Below are 19,394 nucleotides of genomic sequence, written 5' to 3' on the forward strand. Positions count from 1 at the left end.
GAACATTAAGGCCCATCTGTCTACATTGACTGCAATTTTATTCGCAGAGAGGCCTAGAAGAGCTTAGTCCACCAATATGGCAAAGGCTGAATCTTCACGACGGTGACAATGATTGAACAAAACATTTGGCAATACACTGAGGTGACAAAAGTCAAGGCATAATTCCTAATAAAGGACCTTCTTTTGCCCAGCGAAAGGCAGCAACTCGAAGATGCATGGGTTGAACAAGTTATTGGAAGTCCCTTGCAGAAATATTGACCCGGGCTGTCTCTTTAGACGTTCATAACTGCGAAAGTGTTGACGACGTAGGATTTTATGCATGAACTGACCTTTCAATTATGCTCCATAAATGTTCGATTGGATTAATTTTGGTTGATACAAAAAACCAAATCATTTGCTGGAATTGCTCACAATGCTTTTCAAATAATCATTAACAGTTGTGGCCGGTAATATGGCCCATTGTCATCAATAAAAATATCATCTTTGTTTGGGTACATAAAGTTCATGAATGATTGCAAGTGGTCTTCAAATTGCTGAATATAACCATTTCCAGTCAATGATCGGCTCATTAGGACCAAAGTACCCACCCACTCCATTCGATGTTAAAACAGCCTCATTATGGTACAACCACGCGCTTGCACGTAATTGCACACGTCACCGTCTCTTGTAAAAAACTTGGGTCCATGAATTCGCGGATTTGCGCCGCACTCGAACCCTATTATCAGCTCTTACTGATTGAAATCACAATTCATATGACAACCTACGGCTTTCCGGTCGTCTAAGATACAACCAATATGGTCATGAGCCCAGGCGATGTCGTACTGTTGATAAAGGTATTGGAATCTGTCTTTTATTGCTATAGCGCATTAAAGTCAAATTTCTCCGCACTGATTCCTGCGGTTATTTCACGCAGTATAGTTAATACTGATAATTCTTAATTGTTAATACTGATAATTCTTAATTGTTAATACTGATAATTCTTAATTGTTAATACTGATAATTCTTAATTGTTAATACTGATAATTCTACGCACACATTGTTGGTTTAAGACATTAAGTGCAGGCGGTCGGCCACTGCGTTGTCCATGATTGGAGGTTATGCATGGAATTGGATATTCTCGGTACATCCTTGAAATTATAGATCTCGTAATAATGAATTCCCTAAATATTTCTAAAATGTAATGCCCCATGCGTCTAGCTCCAACTACCAATCCATGTTCAAAGCTATTTCCCGTATTGCAGCCATAATCATGTCAGAAGTCGTTCAGTATGTATAACTTAAATATAAATAAAATCCCCACAATGCACTGGACATTTATACATTTTGTACGCGATACTACTGCTGATTGCATATTTCCGTATTGCTATCCCATGACTTTAGTCACTTCGTAGTATATTCATTTTGTTCACTGCATTTGTTTTTGGTCATAGCCCGTCGAAGCTTAAATAAAAAACAGCCCTTTTATATAAAAGCATTATAAACCGACATTAAACATGCCGGGTCACAGAATAAAACTAAATGGTATTTGTTTTATTGAACATTATTTTCTAGAAGTTAAGAATAGGGTTTTAAGCAATGCCTTTTCACTCAACGTAACCTGATAATCTTCTGAATGCGTTCCTAGTCACATAGCAGCCATTAGAAATGCTACTCGTTTCCAAAGTTATCGGAGACTCGCCATTAAGTTTATTGCTTATAAAACTATTGCTCTTAATGGGTCATAATAATAATGTTGATACTATCATGACACAATTATAATCGGGTTATTTTTCAATCTAATATAAAAGATTAATTGAAGGATTATGATATTCTCCTTGAAATAACCTGAAACCACAATGGTGTATTAAAAATTTTGCCTATTTAAGTAGTATTATCCCTACTAATAAAAAAAAATATCAATATGTATATAAATGTGAAGGCAGTTAAAAGTAAGAGAGAAAGAGCTTCATATAAAGTAACCAAATTTTACACAAATATGATTTGGACAGTGGTAACGAGCATCTCTGAGAGATTGTTTTAAAATTTTAATTAAAAAATTAAAGGAAATTATGTCAATTAATATCGTAACTTTAGAAATTACCACAACATAAAAATGATATTCAATTCAATTTAAAATTCAACAATTATTATTTCAAGGATACAGGACTTTTTAAAATCTAATTTTAATATTTAAAAAAATATATATATATTAAGCATATTTTATAACAAATTCTTTCGCATAATGTTAAGAAATTCAAAGCCTTTCATTGTTGATACAAATATTTCATCTTCTATTTTTATTCCATTATTGATGATGAAGGTGTCACGAAGTGACAACTCCGACCGCCCTAAGATATACGGAAAAATCTGAATAGCAGCACAACCCCAATAGAGGTATGTCCCGTCATCAGCATGGGGTAGTCGATCCCACACCATTTCTGTACTCACTCAGTTGGCGAAAAACAGCCACCATACCGAAAGCTCCTCATTCTCATATCGAAAGTGTCCTCAGATAAGAATGATGAAGGCATGAGTTTATAGCTTAGTCTTCCATAATAAATAGATTATAGTTGAACTATGCTTTTAATGTCCTTTTGGAAATTTGTTGTATTTATTACAGTCAAGGCTAAAATTCACAAACATGAAATGATGGAGTCGTTTTTCAGTGCCTCCGTATTTAAACATTGTTACTCCTTAATACAATATGATCACATATGCAAAATTGTATTATTGTTCTTATTGCTTGAAAACTACCTTCTTTTTAGAGTACACTTTTTTTAAAATCATAGCAGTGTTTAGTGAATTATTTTCTGAGACAGATATGATAAGTTCCCAAAGCAGAAAAGATATATATTAAAACAAATATTCAGTTAGAAAATTTGAATTTCCTTTGAGTAGGTAAGGAAAACTTGCACGTTTTTAAAAATACGCTCTTAAAAACATGCTTTGAAACTGTGCGCATCTTATGATTCCCTGTATTGAATAAACAAATAAGCAGCCAAAGACAAATCTTTTATGCTCAGCTTCGGATTGAGAATAAAAAGGAAACAGTAGTAGGAAATCATTCATTTTACCTTCATGGTCGTTTTAAAATGGTGAGCAAAAACTTTAACTATAAAAGAGTCAAATTGTTGAATATTTAATTTCAGATTTTTAACAAACATTTCAAAAAATTTGGGGCATTCATTCTTATTAGCTAGTTCAAACCGCAAATTTATTATTGAAATTTAAATTTAAACAATTTTTGTAAAATGCACTTTCATTAACACAGCAGAATTAAACATGGACACATTTGGGTTATAATTTTGCCCTATATTTTTACCATTATCTGACAATGCATTGTTATAAATATGAGGATATTTTTAAAACTTTATTTATCAAATTAGCATTATTTTTTTTATATATATTATATTTTCGAACTCACAGTAATTTTATGTATAACTCATTTTTCGAACTTTATAGCAAAAATCATTCGTTATTAATCAAATAAATGAATCATTATTTATCAAATTCACTTTTACTTTCTTTTAGAATAAAACCATTTATTATTTATCAAATAAATAAATCTTTACTTATTAAACACATTATTTATCAAATTCACTACCAGGTTATTCTGCAAGAATGAAACTCAATAAGTAATTAAATTAACCATTTACGGATAATTTCTTAAAATATTGAATATCTTTAGCGATAAAACTCAAGTGTACAAAATCTTAAATCTGTCACATTTAGAAGCGAGAGGTAAATCGAATACAAAATTCAATATCTTCCTGACAAACATGTAAAATTAATATCAAGACAAATTAGCAAATGTAACTGAGCATAATTCCTTTATTTGAATGCTAAAAAAAACCAAGAATAAATGTTATGGTGAACAGTTACATTTCATATTAAAACAGACGAGGATGGTCTCATTGTCTTAACGTATGCTAAAAAAATTTCACGCAAACCTTCTCGCATGCTTATCAATTAAGATATTATCTCTGCTATCTTGCATACAATTATAAAGGGCGCATATGATTCAGAGATGATTAATTGATATAGATATTTGGTATGGATCTAACATTTTGAATGAATCCATCGTGAGAATATGTATTTTGAACTCCTTTTTACCGCTTAAAAGAGAAGGCCACGGTGGCCTGATGGTAAGGTCTCGATTGGTAAGCCGCAGGGTTTGAAGTTCGAGACCCGATTCCATTGAAGGGGCGTCTGTTGCACGTAAATCCGTCAGGGCCAAACGTCCTCCCACTGGTGTTGTTTGGTGTGGAGAGGGGTTGCCAGCTCAGATGTCGTCCTCGTCATCTGACCACGGTTCAAAATGACGAGGTCCGTTCCAAAATAGCCCTAGTGTTGCTTTACAACGGGACTTTAATACAACTAAACAATAAACCGATTGACTGAAACCAAAATCTGACACAAAACTAATGAGAAAAATCATGAAAAATTCAATATGTTAAGTTGTTTCTTTTATAATAGCATTTTCATACATGTGAAAGTACAGACTAACAGACGGTCAATTTGACAGATTCGAGATCAGATTTTAATAAGAATATGTATTTTACATGCTAAAGCTAAGTATCAAAGTTTTTTGCCTATTTCTTTTTGTTTTGGAGTTATAAAGTTCATTTGTAATGGAACAGCCATGCAGACTTTCTGTGGATGGGCTCAGTTCAAAATTTAATATAAATACACAAATTTAGTTGTAAATCTATGCGTCATATTTCATCTGTCTATAGGTCAAAGCGGTTTTGAGTTATTTTGTTCATAGATAGGGACAACTGCTTAGACAGGAAATGTGTTTTTCGAACTCAGAGAGGTCCGAAATGAGGAGAATTTGCATACGAGAAAGTAAAACGTAACATTTTTAAAGAACGCAGAGAAAAAAAATTATAACGTAATAGCTTTATAACAATATTAAAAATAATTATAAACGTAATAGCTTAAAAACAATATTAACGTAATAGATGTTAAGATGAATTCAAATTTGTACAAAAAGGTATAAAAAGGTTTAACATAGATTTAGCAATTTTAATATAGATAAACATATCACACGTAATTAATGACTATTTTTTTACAAACTTTGAAACAAAGCTACTTTAATTATTTTTTCTAAAGACTCTTATGAAAATCGTAGCAAAGCATCTTTTTTCGCTTATCTAAAATCATGTTGAAACACTTCAGTCAGTTGCATTAATAAATAAAAACATTACTCCAATATTTCATTAACATTTAAATTATTTGGAAGAAAAAAATGTTTTAGAACAGTAAAACAAATCTTGGATATAGAAATCTGCACAATTTATAAACTATTTGAATAAAAGCTTATTTCTTTTTAGAAATTTTGATAATTCTTTTAATTGCACAATTTTGTTCCTAAAAGTTTTTCATAATACATTAATTTTGCAAGGAAAAAACCTGGCTACTTCAGTTTCTTGAGCAAGTGTATTAGTGTTATATTCAACTTCAGCAATTTCTTTTTCAAAAGCATATTTCTTTTTCTCTGAAAAGATAAAAAAAGCAGATTTATTTTTATACCAGTGGCAGCGATTTCTTTAGTCTTATTTCTTTAAAAATAGCAGGTAACTTTTAAGAAGTTGATGTTGCGGATATTCTCAATTCTTCAGCACTGTTTAGTGATTTAATTTTATTTTTGCATGCCTCAAACTATTCAGTATAATCATATCTGAAAATCCAAAGTCAATGACGCATTTTACCGACAGATTAAAAAAAAGCAACCTTGTTGAAGACTTTACATAAAAATTACTTGCAGAAAAAACACTTAATGAATTAATAAAAAATAATATTTAAATAAAAAACAAATGTTCCATAAAGATTTAATCACGTTTAGAAAACTAATAACAAGTTGAAATCACATAAACACAAACTTCTGTTTCGATAAATATATAATTCATCCATGAAAAAAACGATTTTCTCCTATTGAGACAGATATAAGAAAACTGAAGAAGATGCAAGTCAATGAAAGGAATATATTTTCCCCACAAACAATCAATTTGTCCATAAACTCAGAAAAAAACTTCTTCTCTCAGTTCATGGCAAACGTATGACTTCATTCGGAGTTACTGATCTCTGAACGCATAAAAGATCAGCATCGCAAAGAAAATATATATGATTTCATGTAATTTATACAATATCATATATATAATTTTATATAATATGCATCCAATTTTTTAATTCTTCTGAAAGACAAATGCGTGAATAAAAAAATGAATAAATTTAAATCCCTTAAATAATACTCATTAAAGAAAAGCAGTTTTTATGGACCTTTTTTTATGGATGTTACGCCTCCTGAATATGTTTCACTGATGATATGAGCGTTCTTCATTAGCAAAGCTGAACTTTCCCCTGATGTTATATTTATGCCCTAATATATTTTTCTCATCTCTTAAATTGAAAAAAAAGGTTAAGAAATTTCCCCCTCAAAGTAGTTTCAATTATTTCTGGAGCATTTAAGAGAAAACCTGATGAAGTAAGATCGTATTTTATCTTGTATAGTTCCATTCTATCATACATATTCTTTTATATCTCGCTTTATGTTCCATGTAGGATATATAAACTAACCAATTCTTACATTTACCATATTTTTAAAACTATTCTATTATATTACCAAATTACCAATTATATAATAAATTTATTTCATACTGCCAAAATATTCAATTCTTCTAGCAAAGTGACCCATCATTTTTGAAATGATTATTTCATCAATATGCGTCAACAAAAGTTTGAATTAAATTGTGTAACAATGCCACGAGAATGCACCAGACGAATGGCTATACAATGCCACTATAGAATGCACCAAACGATCAGTAGTTTCCTAGAATTCCATTTTAAAGTTTGAATTAAATAGTGTAACAATGCCACTAGAATGCATCAAACGAATGGCTATACAACGGCGAATGTCAAATAATGCCACTAGAATGCACCAAACGAATGCATTTTTCGGAATGTCGTTTGATGCTATTCTTGGAAACAATGAAGAAGAATCAATCGTCTGAAAAGTTATTAATCGAACAATATAGTTTTCATTTCTTCCTGATGTCTGAAAGAAAATTGTGAGAATTAAACGCTTAAATGCAGATTGTTTCCAATTGTCTACTTCCAGTTATGTTTAATTTTATATATAAAAAAATAGTTGGTAACTATAGAAAATAAGTCCTTTATGAAAAAAAGTCGACATTACTTTTGGCGGGTGTCTTATATCGTTTTCTTTATTCACATTTGAATGTGGTGGTTGATGAAATTCAGTATGTTACTAGAAGATATAATTTCTATTGTCGAATTCCCAATCAAGGAGCGATTTATTTAATTTAATTTGTTAAAATAATTACTTCTCATCTGTTGACAAGTAAGCTATCAATGTTTGATGTTGTATTTGAAATTATATTAGTTACAAGCCAGATTTTTGGAAAATACTGCATGTTGCCAAATATCTACATACAACTTTTTTCAAAATAAATATGCCATATTATTACCTGGATTTTTTTTAAAGTAACCTATGACTATTTTCCTATATTCAAAACAAATAATCATGCCTTTAAGGGTAAAATTTTCATACCTAAATGTTGAATTCTTCTAGCAAAATGGCCCATCAACACTGACATGACTTCATCATATACGACAATTAATTGTCTGGATTTTCGATCGTAACAATGCGAGTAAATTGTTCCATAAAGACTAAATTGATCGAAATGCCACTAGATTGCATCGACTGAGGTCTATAGCGCAGTGCACAGAATGCCATTTCGTGTATTTTACTGAAATGCTGGAGAATTATCAAAACTATCAGAAAAGATAATATATCTTTTATATCAGATGTCTGGTAAAAATTATTTCAATTCATTTGAAATGAGATAGCTATCCTCAAAATACCTTAAATCTTAAAATGTCGAATCATTTAATGTGATTATCGACATTAAAATATGTCTGAGTATAGAGACTAGTAAAATTGTGTGTATAAAGAAAGTAGTATCAGCCATATCGTAACCACGAAAAGGAAATCATAAATTATAAAAATATATGATAAATAGAAATGTAACTTATCTACAAAACTCATTATATTAAAAGTATAAATGTATAACTGAATCCGAATAATTTACATATATGTATATAACATAATATAATAAGAATAAATATAAAAATTAAACTGTCTTTTGTTTTAAATTATTTTCTCCTTCTCTTTGCATGTAACTATATTTTTCAATTTGAATGTTCTTATTTACAAAATATATATAAGAAAAATAATAATAATATTAATAGCTGCTACATACATAGAATAATCCGCTAATTCATTAACAAATAAAATTATATTTTTCATGTTCTAAACTATTGAAAATACTTAAAACCAAATAAATGGTAAGATTAATTCAGAAGATTTCTAATAGAAACAAAATTCTCCAAGATAACTTCAATGCTGAAGTTATTGTGACAGATATTATAGTAAAATGAATTGAAAAAAAATCTATTTATAATCAAATAACATTAATTTATACTTTTGTATCACATTAATCAAGCATTTAATTTTTATTAAGCTGATTTTTGTATTCGTTATTCATTGACAAAAATCAGAATCAGGAAAATAATAAATATATAATTGATATCCATAGTGATGAATATGAATTGTACATTGATGTAGGAGGATTTTTTTCGCTTTTAATAGTTTTTATTTGTTATTTTAAACTGATCAATCATTCTGCTTTAGCAGGAATAATATCTGCTTTGAAGATTTTATTCCCGGATTGCTCTATTCTACTACACTTAAAACAGGATTATTATATTTCTGAGTCAGCTTAATTATATTGATTCTCATTTTGAGGTTACATAATATTTTTTGAATAGATCGTATCATTCTGAATCGTGATCAGGAGACAAGGATGACAATTAAATTCGCCCCTCATTTCAATAACATGCCAAAGGCACAATTGGTATGCCACTATGCTACCACAATACACTATTTCAGTGATTGCAAATGCTAGCTGAAACATTTTTTTTCCAATTATATAAAGTCGGGCCATATATAACTTCTTGCAATCATTCAACAGAAGTCAAATGTCTATTTATTTAGGATTAAATTGAAAGTTCCTGAATAATCAAATTGCTTTCATTCTATTTTAATGAACAACGGTTTTTATTAATGCAAATTTCTGTTTAATCCTACGACAAACTGGGCGATCAGATATGCATCCTTAATAGGCGAGAAATGCCTTTTCCTTGTGAAAATGTTAAGTATTGTATTCAAAGCATAAGATGCTCAAATATTTAAGACTGCTTTATAATTTTGAAGATAATTTATCTACGAATATACAATGGAATAATTAAATAGGTGTAAAAATGAAAGACTGCAATAAACCATTCAATTCCTTGGGTACATTTAGTTTAGTTATATTAATGTCCCGTTATAAAGACACTAGGGCTATTTTGGGACGGCCCTCGTGATTTTAAAACGCAGTCAGATGACGAGGACAACACCTCAGCTGCCCTCCCCCCTCTCTTCACCACACCCTTGGGTACGATTCTAGTTTATTGCAGAAGATCTTATTTTTCTAGTTATGAATGAATGAAAAATTTAATTTACCATTAAAACTTACAGAATATTTTGCCCTTAAATATTATTCAGTCAATCGGGAAATTAAATCTCCTTTTCACTCAAAACTTTTTTTTAAAAATCAGTACAGGGAGGGGGGGTACATATTAATTATGGATATTAATTCAATGAGTAATATAACGGATATTATAAGTAATTATTAAGGGTTTTTAGATACTAGTTATTTATATTATATTAATACAATATATTAAACGGTTAATCGCAATAGATTCTTTCTTAAAATTTGGCTTTTACCAGTGCAAATGACAAAATAATTAACATTTTAAAACTAGATTAAAAATTGTACTTATTAAGTGAACAGAATTTTTGCTTCCAAAGCACCAAATTACTTATGTCAATTATTTTTTGAAAAATTATCTAATTAATAATTCTCAATTATAACAATAGATAATATGAAACTTCAAAAAAAATGTTTGCGAGAAGGAATATGAAATAAAATAAAGCAGTATTATTTGTCAATCGTAAATAGAAGGATAATGAATTTAAAAGTTCTTACGAATACCACTTTCTGCGAAGTAGTTTTCACGAAAATAGTTAATTTAAATACCTTTTTTTCTTTTTGTTTCATGTAAACCTTAGGAAACAGCTTAATGAAATCCGGATTCCTAAGATAGTTTAGAGAATTCCTGAACTGCTTCCTGCTTCCTCCTTATTGTTCTTAAATTTAGATGGATCAAACACATAGCGTTAGCTTATTGGAATGGGCAAAAATAAATTCGCTGACTATATTAACCCTTTCTAGGGCTGTGGGAAGTATGCTTCCTACCAAATTCATCAGTATTTGTATGAAATTATGTAGGTTGGCTTAAGTTATGACAAATTTTTTTAGTAAGTGAGAAACATAGATGCTTCAGTTCTTTATCTCAGACAAAATGATGTGTCTTGATTTGTTACTTAATTATTAATTAACCAAATGAATTAATGAATCAAATAAAATTTATCTAATAAGCTAAATCTAATGGCCCTTTTCTTATTCTAATTTCAAGTCTCAAAATGTTTTAACACAATATGACTAGAAAAAAATGGCCCTTTAAAGGGCTAATAATAATCCTTAAGAATGATTTGATTACAGATAAAAATTTCTCTACAGTTTTGTTTGCTTATATAATAAAACAGAATAAATTATCTTAATAGGGTCGATTTTAAACTATTTTTAATTGTTTGATCTTAGATTTGGAGAGGCGGAGGAAAAATTTGAAATATAATCCTTTCTGAAGTTCCTGAGAAATAGGATTCATCCTGGTCATAGATTAATTTTTTAAAATAAATTATAAAGGAGTCTTTTTCGACGGCAGTGGTTAGTTTCTGTTATAGGTATACAGTATACTGACAATTTGACAATTTTCTGCTCCATTAATAGAAGTACAGGGTGGCCATTAAATATTATTTCAATCTCCATCTGTACTAACATTTGTAGAGATGAATGTGTGCTTTGGTGCTCTGAAGGTCAGACCATTAAACCAATAGTTACAAAAATTCGCACACATACATCTTAGACAGAGAGAATAGGTACCAAAGTGTAATGTTTCTAAAACATTTAATTGGAATTATAAATTATTGAAAAACTGAGCGTTTTTGCATTGTATTTACTAGGAATTTCAGAAAATATATCAGCACCAAAATGAATTTTAACCTTTGCAAAATTTGAAGAAACATCTTTTTAATGTTACCATTTTAAGAGTCATTCAAATTGTTCCTGAAATTGAGCAGCTTTTGTTTTAAAAAAATTCTTTTTTTTGCCTAACTTTCAAACATAGATTACATTGTTGCCCATTTTCCCATTTTTATTTTTCCTATTCCCCCCCCCATTTTCATGGTTATATAATATTATTAATCCTCAGATTTTCTTTCATTTCTATTTAAATTTGTGTCAATAAAATGGTGCATTTGCAATACCGTAAAATTTAGAAGGGTATGAAATGCCCATTTGCGTTTTAATTGCGCTATGATATTAGGGAACAGACTTCTATTGGGAAGGTCCAAGTCGCAATACACAGAAAAAGAATACCGTGCGTAAAAATAAGAACAATGTAGCCAAACAATATGTAGGAATTCTGCTAACGAATCGATAAATTAATTAATATAATTAAATACTTCAAATCGAAGAAAAAAATAACCAAAATTAGTAGTATTTTCCTTAACGTATATTTTATGTTGCTATAAAGAATTGTAACAGTGCAATTAATAAGCAATTTTTGTCCACAAACATCAAAGAAAAAATATATGCATTATCTTTAGCATCTTAAAATATAATGATGGAAATTTGAATACTTCTTTTGGAAAAATAATTGTAATTGCGGGCGAAAATTTTAATGTCTTACATTTTTAAATGCTGAATATTTCCTTTAAGCAATAGACCCAGTTTTTTTTAAAGATTATGATATTAAATAACATATAATAAATTTTGATGGTTTAACACCTGTTGTTGCTTGTAGGGTATAGACCGAAATCATTATTAAATCAATTATGGCATATACATGGCAATGCTGACGAATGAATAAATATATTGCAATTTTCTTTTGTGAATGAATGCTTTTTTTGCTTCGTTCGAATGATTGTGAATAGCATTGAATTGTGAATAGAATTTCTGTAGCATTGGATTTAAAGTTCCACTTGAAATATAGCATTTAATTCGATCACTATTCTCAACTTTGTTTACCCAATTATATCGTCCCTCGGGGGGACACCTCGAAATGAGGATGAGATGCTTCCGGCATGGTGGTTGGATCTCACCACCCTGGAGGGTACACAAATAGGTGGGGGATCTGACTCCTCCCATCGATGACGGGACGTACTTCCTTCGGGGAGGGTTGTACCGTGGCCGGTGACGGCCCTTAGGACTCAACCACAGTTCCTGCCAGTGTTGCTGTTGAGGCGGTCATTCAGCCTTATGGTTTAAATCCGTATGCCTTCGTCGTGGCGGGTCGGAGAGTCAGATGGTTGACTGCCCAATTGAATCAGAATATTGCCATTGACAACAAGTTATTTTTTGAATAAAATCCCTGTTTAAAATGTTATATTTTAAAGAAATTTTCCAATGATTTATTCAAAAAATGAAAGTAAAAAAAAATTAGGTATTTTTTGAAAATAGCAGAATAGGAAATTCGCTCTATTTAAATAGAAAAATGGAAAAATCAATTTTTATTCTAATTCATTATTTATTTTTAATTCGTGTTCAATAGAATATACAGGAATGACTTTTATTCGAGTATTAAGACCACAAAATCATTTTCCGACAAAGTGCTTTCACGATTATTAAATTACTACAAAAATGAAACATATCCCACTTTGTTCTGAACGTGCTGAAACTATCAGAGCAAATTTCATTTCCAGAAGATCGGGAACCTAATTGCACTTTCTGTAAAGGATGATGGCATCACCTGGTAATTAAATTTACGTGAAATACTTTCCGAAATCGGAATACTTTCAGCATTATAAATTTTTGATTCGACCCGAGATTACATTTAGCGACATTGTTCTCAAATTCGATTTACTAATAAACGGTACATATTTGACAACCGTATGTAATAACAAATTTCTTATTTTATTTCGAATAAAATTTCTTTCAGAGAGAAAGATCGGAGTTTCCAAAAGTTTACAATTTTTCTTTTGTAATAAATACCGTCCGCTGAAAGAAATGTTTGATTTAAAAAATAAATGTAATAACAGAATAAACTGGCGGAAAGGATAAAAGAAAATGGGATTTTGCAACTAAAGGAGAATAATGTGATTTTATATTGCCCAAGAAACAAACTTGTTCAAAATTCCGTTATTTCTTACAAGCGAAGAGCTAACAAAACTAATAAACGAAATAGTTTACATAGAAATCGAGATAAAAATATATCGTTTGTTGTTTGTTTGATTATATATTTTTGAAAGAAATGTATTATTGTGTTTTCTAAACAGAAAAAGAATACATGATCGAAAAATACTTGAAACTGATACTTGAAAATGTTATTTTTACCTTGTGGATAAAATAGTACGATATTTTCCAGTATGTTATAAAGTATGTTAATAATCACTCCTCTCTTTTAAATTCTTTTAGTTTTTATTGGAAAACTTTTATTGAAATGAAATGCAAAATGCGCAGAGGAAATAGGAATTCAAAACGAAGAAATGAATTATGAATGATTTTTATTTATTTTATGACGCAATGACTACTTAAAAAGAAAAACTAAGAGTAAATAGGAAATTGTCTTTTTTAATATCCATGTTTGACAGTCTATTTGATACAAAGAGCTAAAAACAATCTGTATTTTAATACTAATATCAATGTACCTTCATACAAAAATTTAATAAAATTTTTCGCTTTATTGTAGCTTGCAAATGTGTATATAAAGAAAAGAATAATATACTCAAACTTCGGTATTATAATCCAAGAAAGATCCAAAGTGTCCAGATAAAAATATTTTTAGTTTATACATATTATTTATAAGAGAAAATAAATGCGTTGAAATAAATTGCATATGAAAATATATTAAAATATTTGGTGGCATTTGCTGGTAAAAATAGAATCCGTGCGCTGCATTATTTAAAATAGCTCAAACTATACGAACAAATTTAGATACGAGGGAAAATTTAGTTTTCTTAATGCAAATGAATATATGTTTAAAAACATCAATTTTGGCGAAAATATAAAATTTGTTTTAATTCAATAATCTTAATTCTTGTGCATATTTGTCTATAAATCCGTTTGAATTCATTTTTGACTCCGAATTTTCAGAATATACATTATCTTATATATTCCCATTAATTACGTTTTATTGTTATAATTACATATTCAAATGCTATTTTCTTACATATTCAAATGCTATTTTCTTACATATTCAAATGCTATATTCCACTATATATTTTTCGCTGAATTTTAATATAATAATATCTAAATTTGTTTCGTATTTCTGAACGACAGAACGAGTAATCTAGTCAATTAATAAGATTTTAACAATATTTTTAATGTTTTAAAATAAGAAAAAATAATTAATTTCAAGTTATTTATCAATCAGTCCTCAGGATTTAAATAAATCATAGAAATATAGTCCATTTTCTTTGTTCAGGAACTAGGTAATTTATTTCTTAAGTTAAATTCAATAGTTTGAACAAATCCTTTCAAAATTCTGATAAGGTTTTTCTTTTATACTTCTTTTTAGAAAAAAAAATCACATTTCCTTCAATTATCAAAATATTTTTAGTTGAGGTTACATATTTTTTAGTTTACTGATGATTTTTAAATCCATTTTATTAAAAAAGAAAACAAAAAGATTTTATTTAAAATGTTTTAAAAAAATCGTCTTGCACATAGTTAAATTAAATACATGATTAAATATTAGTGAAGATATTCACCATTATTTAATCATATATTTACCCAGATTATATTACAGTGGCAGTCAGATAAAGCATTAAATATAGTTTTAAAAATCTATATTCTTGTACTTTTTAATTTCTTGTGAATAAAATATAAAAGACAAATTATCGATAGAGTTAACGCATTTTCTTTTTCACACAAAACACGTTTGAGTTGAAAGATATCATTATTCGACATCGTATCTTTTTTTTAAATAATAAGGACTACTTTAATCATTTAATCTTTACTAGTTTCTAATGCAAGAAACATGTGATTGTAGTGGACTTTTTATTAATATAAGATAAAATGTTACTATTTTTCCTTTATTATTTAAAAATATTTTAATTCTTTACTGACTTTTAGTTCTAGGAACAAGAGATACGTGACTTGTGAAAGAAAATATCTGCATTTTATGATAGAAAAAAAATCGTCTAAAAGAAAGGATGTAAAAAAATTCATTAAATAAAAGTGCGCATTCCTAAATACATAAATAAATTAATATATTCAAAGTTGTTCTATTATACATCTTCTGGAAATCAAAGATTTGTAAAATGCGTATATTCTTTAATGTATTTTTTTTAATAAAAAATATGTTTTTTTCACAAACATTATTATTTGAATGCGTGTTTGGAATTCAGAAATATTTTTAATGATTAATTTCTTGATTCCTTTTCGTATATGGATTTAAATATGGATTTAATTTTAAATTATATTTTAAGTATTTTTAAATATATTTAATCTTATAAGAAATATTGTGCAATAGCGGTTGCATAATAAAATTTTTCTTGAACCAAAATGCAAATTTTTTTAAAATATGTTCAGCGCAAAAGTAATCACAACAATATTTTACATTTAAAGTGTTTTTAATACATTTACAAATTTTAATAAAAAATAGAAATATTATTTATGAATTTCGCACAAATGTTTCTTTAATGCCCCCAGAGTTTCTACATTTCTGTTATTCAGGAGTATTATTTTAATTCACAATTTTGTGAATTGGTAATTTATTTGAATAAATAAAAATAGTTAATGTTATAGTTATATATATGTTATATGTTATATATATATATATATATATATATATATATTATAACATATGATATATATGTTAAAAATAGTTTATTTTATTTATTCTTTTAAAAATAGTCTGGTATATAAGCGAATTTCTTAGAGAAAAGAATATCAAGTTCATTAAAAAAATACGTTTTCAATTTTCTGAACTAACTGTAAAGCTGATTTAATAGAATACTATTCTTTTTATCCGTCTGAACATTTTATTTTTGTTTCACCACAGAATACTCCGAAATTGGAATCTCTAGTATTCTCTGTCAATTGAATGGGTACACGTGGAATCTAAATTTTTTACCGAATTTCATACTGCTTCTTTAATTGTCAGCAATGCAGATTTTACATGGAAATATCTTGATCATGAAACAGGAAATTTATTCGACAAAATGCAAGAATTTTTCAAGCATTAAGCCTTAAACATTTGAGTTTATTTCCTAAATTTTACAGAAATTACCTCAGGTTTAAAGAAATTTTAAAATCATTCTTTCAAAAAATCTTAAATTGTATCTATCAAAAAATCTTAAAGAACCTGCTCAAAAAAAATCACAACATGTATCAATGCATATTAATTTCATTATAAAATGAATCTGAATATTATTTTCTTGTTATTGTTCTAAAGTAAGTTTTTTTCTGCAAATTATTTTAATTACATCTAATTCTGCATCATAAAGACTTTTAATATGAAATTGGTCTATATGAAAAGGAGTCCTATGAATAGTTTGATTATAAAAATGAAAGACATCCTATCGACAGATTGAAAAAAAATGACGAATAAATGATAGATGATGAAAAAAAAATTAACCTCTAGATTTCAGAGCTTTCCTGACAACAACTCAGATATATTACAGCTGAAAATTGGCATACTATGCATGTTTTTAATATATTTCTAACTCACAATTGAACTCTTTAAAAGCCCTTTCTACGGGCTTTTCATGCCTGCAAGGATCCTCTAGTTGTAATTTTAACAGTTTTAATATATTATCCATCCATTTCTCAATCCGAAATAGAGATTTCCATACCTTTGTTATTGAAAAATTGCCGCCTTTCTCTATTTTTTTATATTTTTCATGGACTAACTTAATTATGTTTCTCTCCTGTAGTTATAATTGAAACTCCAAAAAAATAATATCTAAAAATAGCAACATTTGTTTTTAATCGTTCTGGTTCAAAATGAAGCAAATCACGTTTTTATTAGAACAACTTCATTCTCTTCAAGCCTCTACAACGTAATATAGTTAATCTAAAATTATATGTATAAAATTCGATAAAAATTGAGCCATTTTGAGACTACTGTATAACAACAACACAGAGCTATTGTTTATACTCCATTAATTTGGGAAAAAAATCCAACGTTACAAATCTTTGTTATATTTTCAAAAAATAGTATATCTAAAAATTTTTATTATTTATTTGCATCTATATACTGCATTCATTTCAAGTATAAAGCTTCAATTCTATGGAATTTTCTCTTTTACTTTTACTAAGAATTCCATTTATAAAATAATGGAAAATTGAACGGAAATTTCCGTAGTCTCAAATGAGAGAAGCATACTAAAGTATTAGAAAATTCTTCTTTGAAAACGAATAATAAAGAATTATTGGCGTAAATTATGGCAAATAAATTCTGCTTTCTCACGCCATCTCACCTGTAAGCCGTCCATTGCATAACTGAAGTAAGAATAGCCTTCCAGAACAAAGCAGTCGCCGTTCTGCGGTCTGTACATGACAAGAATGAAGTGAAGACCAAACAATGGCACCAATACAAGAGTGGCTCGTACCGCTTTTCTGGAATTAGATAAAGTAGCGTCAGTTCATTATATTGCATAACTATAATTTAATGTCTGATGCATTAGTCACGTTCAGCAATTTGGCGTTTTTGTTGGCGACTAATTAGGAATACTGGCGAACGTTCTGGAAATTCCGCTATAACCTGAAGAAATTTGATTCATGTTATATGTTTTTTTAATTTTTAATGAGTCTTTTTTATCAATAAAATTTAATAAACACATATTTTAGAAGAACATTTTTATTTGTAAATTAGAAGGCATATTATTATTCGTTTTAATTAAATAAAATTATAATTCATTTTAATTCATCTAATTCGTTTTTTTTAATATTATAATACCTTTTTTTTAAATATTATAATTCATTTTAAATAATTTTTCTGAAACTTTTCTATCATGTGACGTTATTTGTAGAAATACAACATTTATTAAATTAATCCATATTTCGGATATGGTATAGATTCTGAAAATCTAAGGAATTGTATTGTCATCGATTTTGCATGAATGCACAGAATTTGGAAACTATAGCAGATCAGGAAATGATGCCAAAACTCAATTGCCTGATGTCATCTTAGATTACAAATTTTATGAAATTTTACTGAATTCTAAACTGCCGACAGATCCTATTAAACAAAACAAGATTCATCCAGCATTTTCAAATCATGAAAATTGAAATTATATCACATTCAAAGCAAAAGAGTATATGAGTAGAAGTTGTAATTCAATATTGTCAATAAGATTTAATCAGACATACTAAGAAGAATTTATTTCTAAGGAATAAAATTAATTTTATAGGAATAAAATTTCAATAAATCCTTATTTCTACAAGATAGTACAAATTTTAACTTTTAAACTAAGCACTTTTTAAGTAACTTCAAGGGAAAAATAAGAAATATTATTAACGTAATAGTTTTTATTATATAATTATCTATTACTTTGAGATTAAGTTTTATAAGAAATAATTTTATACAAATATAAATTTTGAATACCGCCAAAGATTCTTCAATATTTTCCTGCAAATTTTGAAATGAAATTATTAAATTTCTCTTCGTTTTTCTTTTTAAAAAAATACTATCACACTTAATTCATATCTAAAAATAGTTTTTTACACCACAATTATTTTTAAAAAACACTACACCGATACTTCATTAGCATTTGAATTCCTTGAAGAAACAATAAAGATGGTCAAGTACATGAAAAATAAATCTAGAATATAAAAATCATACACACTTTATTAACTATGTAAATAAAGACTTCTAATTTTTTTTCTTGTACTTTTGCTATCTAACTCTTCAAATTTTCGCATTTTATCCTCAGAAAAAATAAGCACATGAAAAAAAAATTAGCATTTTTAAGGTCCTCATATAATATTAATTAAAAGTAAGTAGCTTTTAAGGATTTTCCATGGGCTTAAGATAGCTTAAAAATCCATGAGCTTTTTCAAGGTGTAACCATCACGCTTCACACCTTGGATGCTGTTTCCACTCAAGTTTTACTTTAAAACCAGTATAAATAAAACAAAATGGATTTACAAGAGTGTGTCTGTAAAGCAGAAGATGAAGGGTAAAAGTACAAAATAAAGATATAAAAGGTTATTAATTCC

General features: G+C 28.3%; 1 protein-coding gene across 3 annotated transcripts in view; it reads right to left on the bottom strand.

The window, feature by feature from the left end:
• Positions 1-19,394, bottom strand: part of LOC129972865 (calcitonin gene-related peptide type 1 receptor-like) — a 275,995-nt gene that overhangs the window by 24,414 nt on the left and 232,187 nt on the right. For all 3 annotated transcript variants that reach the window (XM_056087165.1, XM_056087164.1, XM_056087166.1), the window contains exon 12: positions 17,654-17,792. In XM_056087165.1, the coding sequence (XP_055943140.1) occupies positions 17,654-17,792 (139 nt within the window). The remainder of the gene's footprint in view (positions 1-17,653; positions 17,793-19,394) is intronic.

Source organism: Argiope bruennichi, chromosome 6, assembly GCF_947563725.1.
Source record: "Argiope bruennichi chromosome 6, qqArgBrue1.1, whole genome shotgun sequence".
In the NCBI taxonomy this organism is placed as follows: domain Eukaryota; kingdom Metazoa; phylum Arthropoda; class Arachnida; order Araneae; family Araneidae; genus Argiope; species Argiope bruennichi.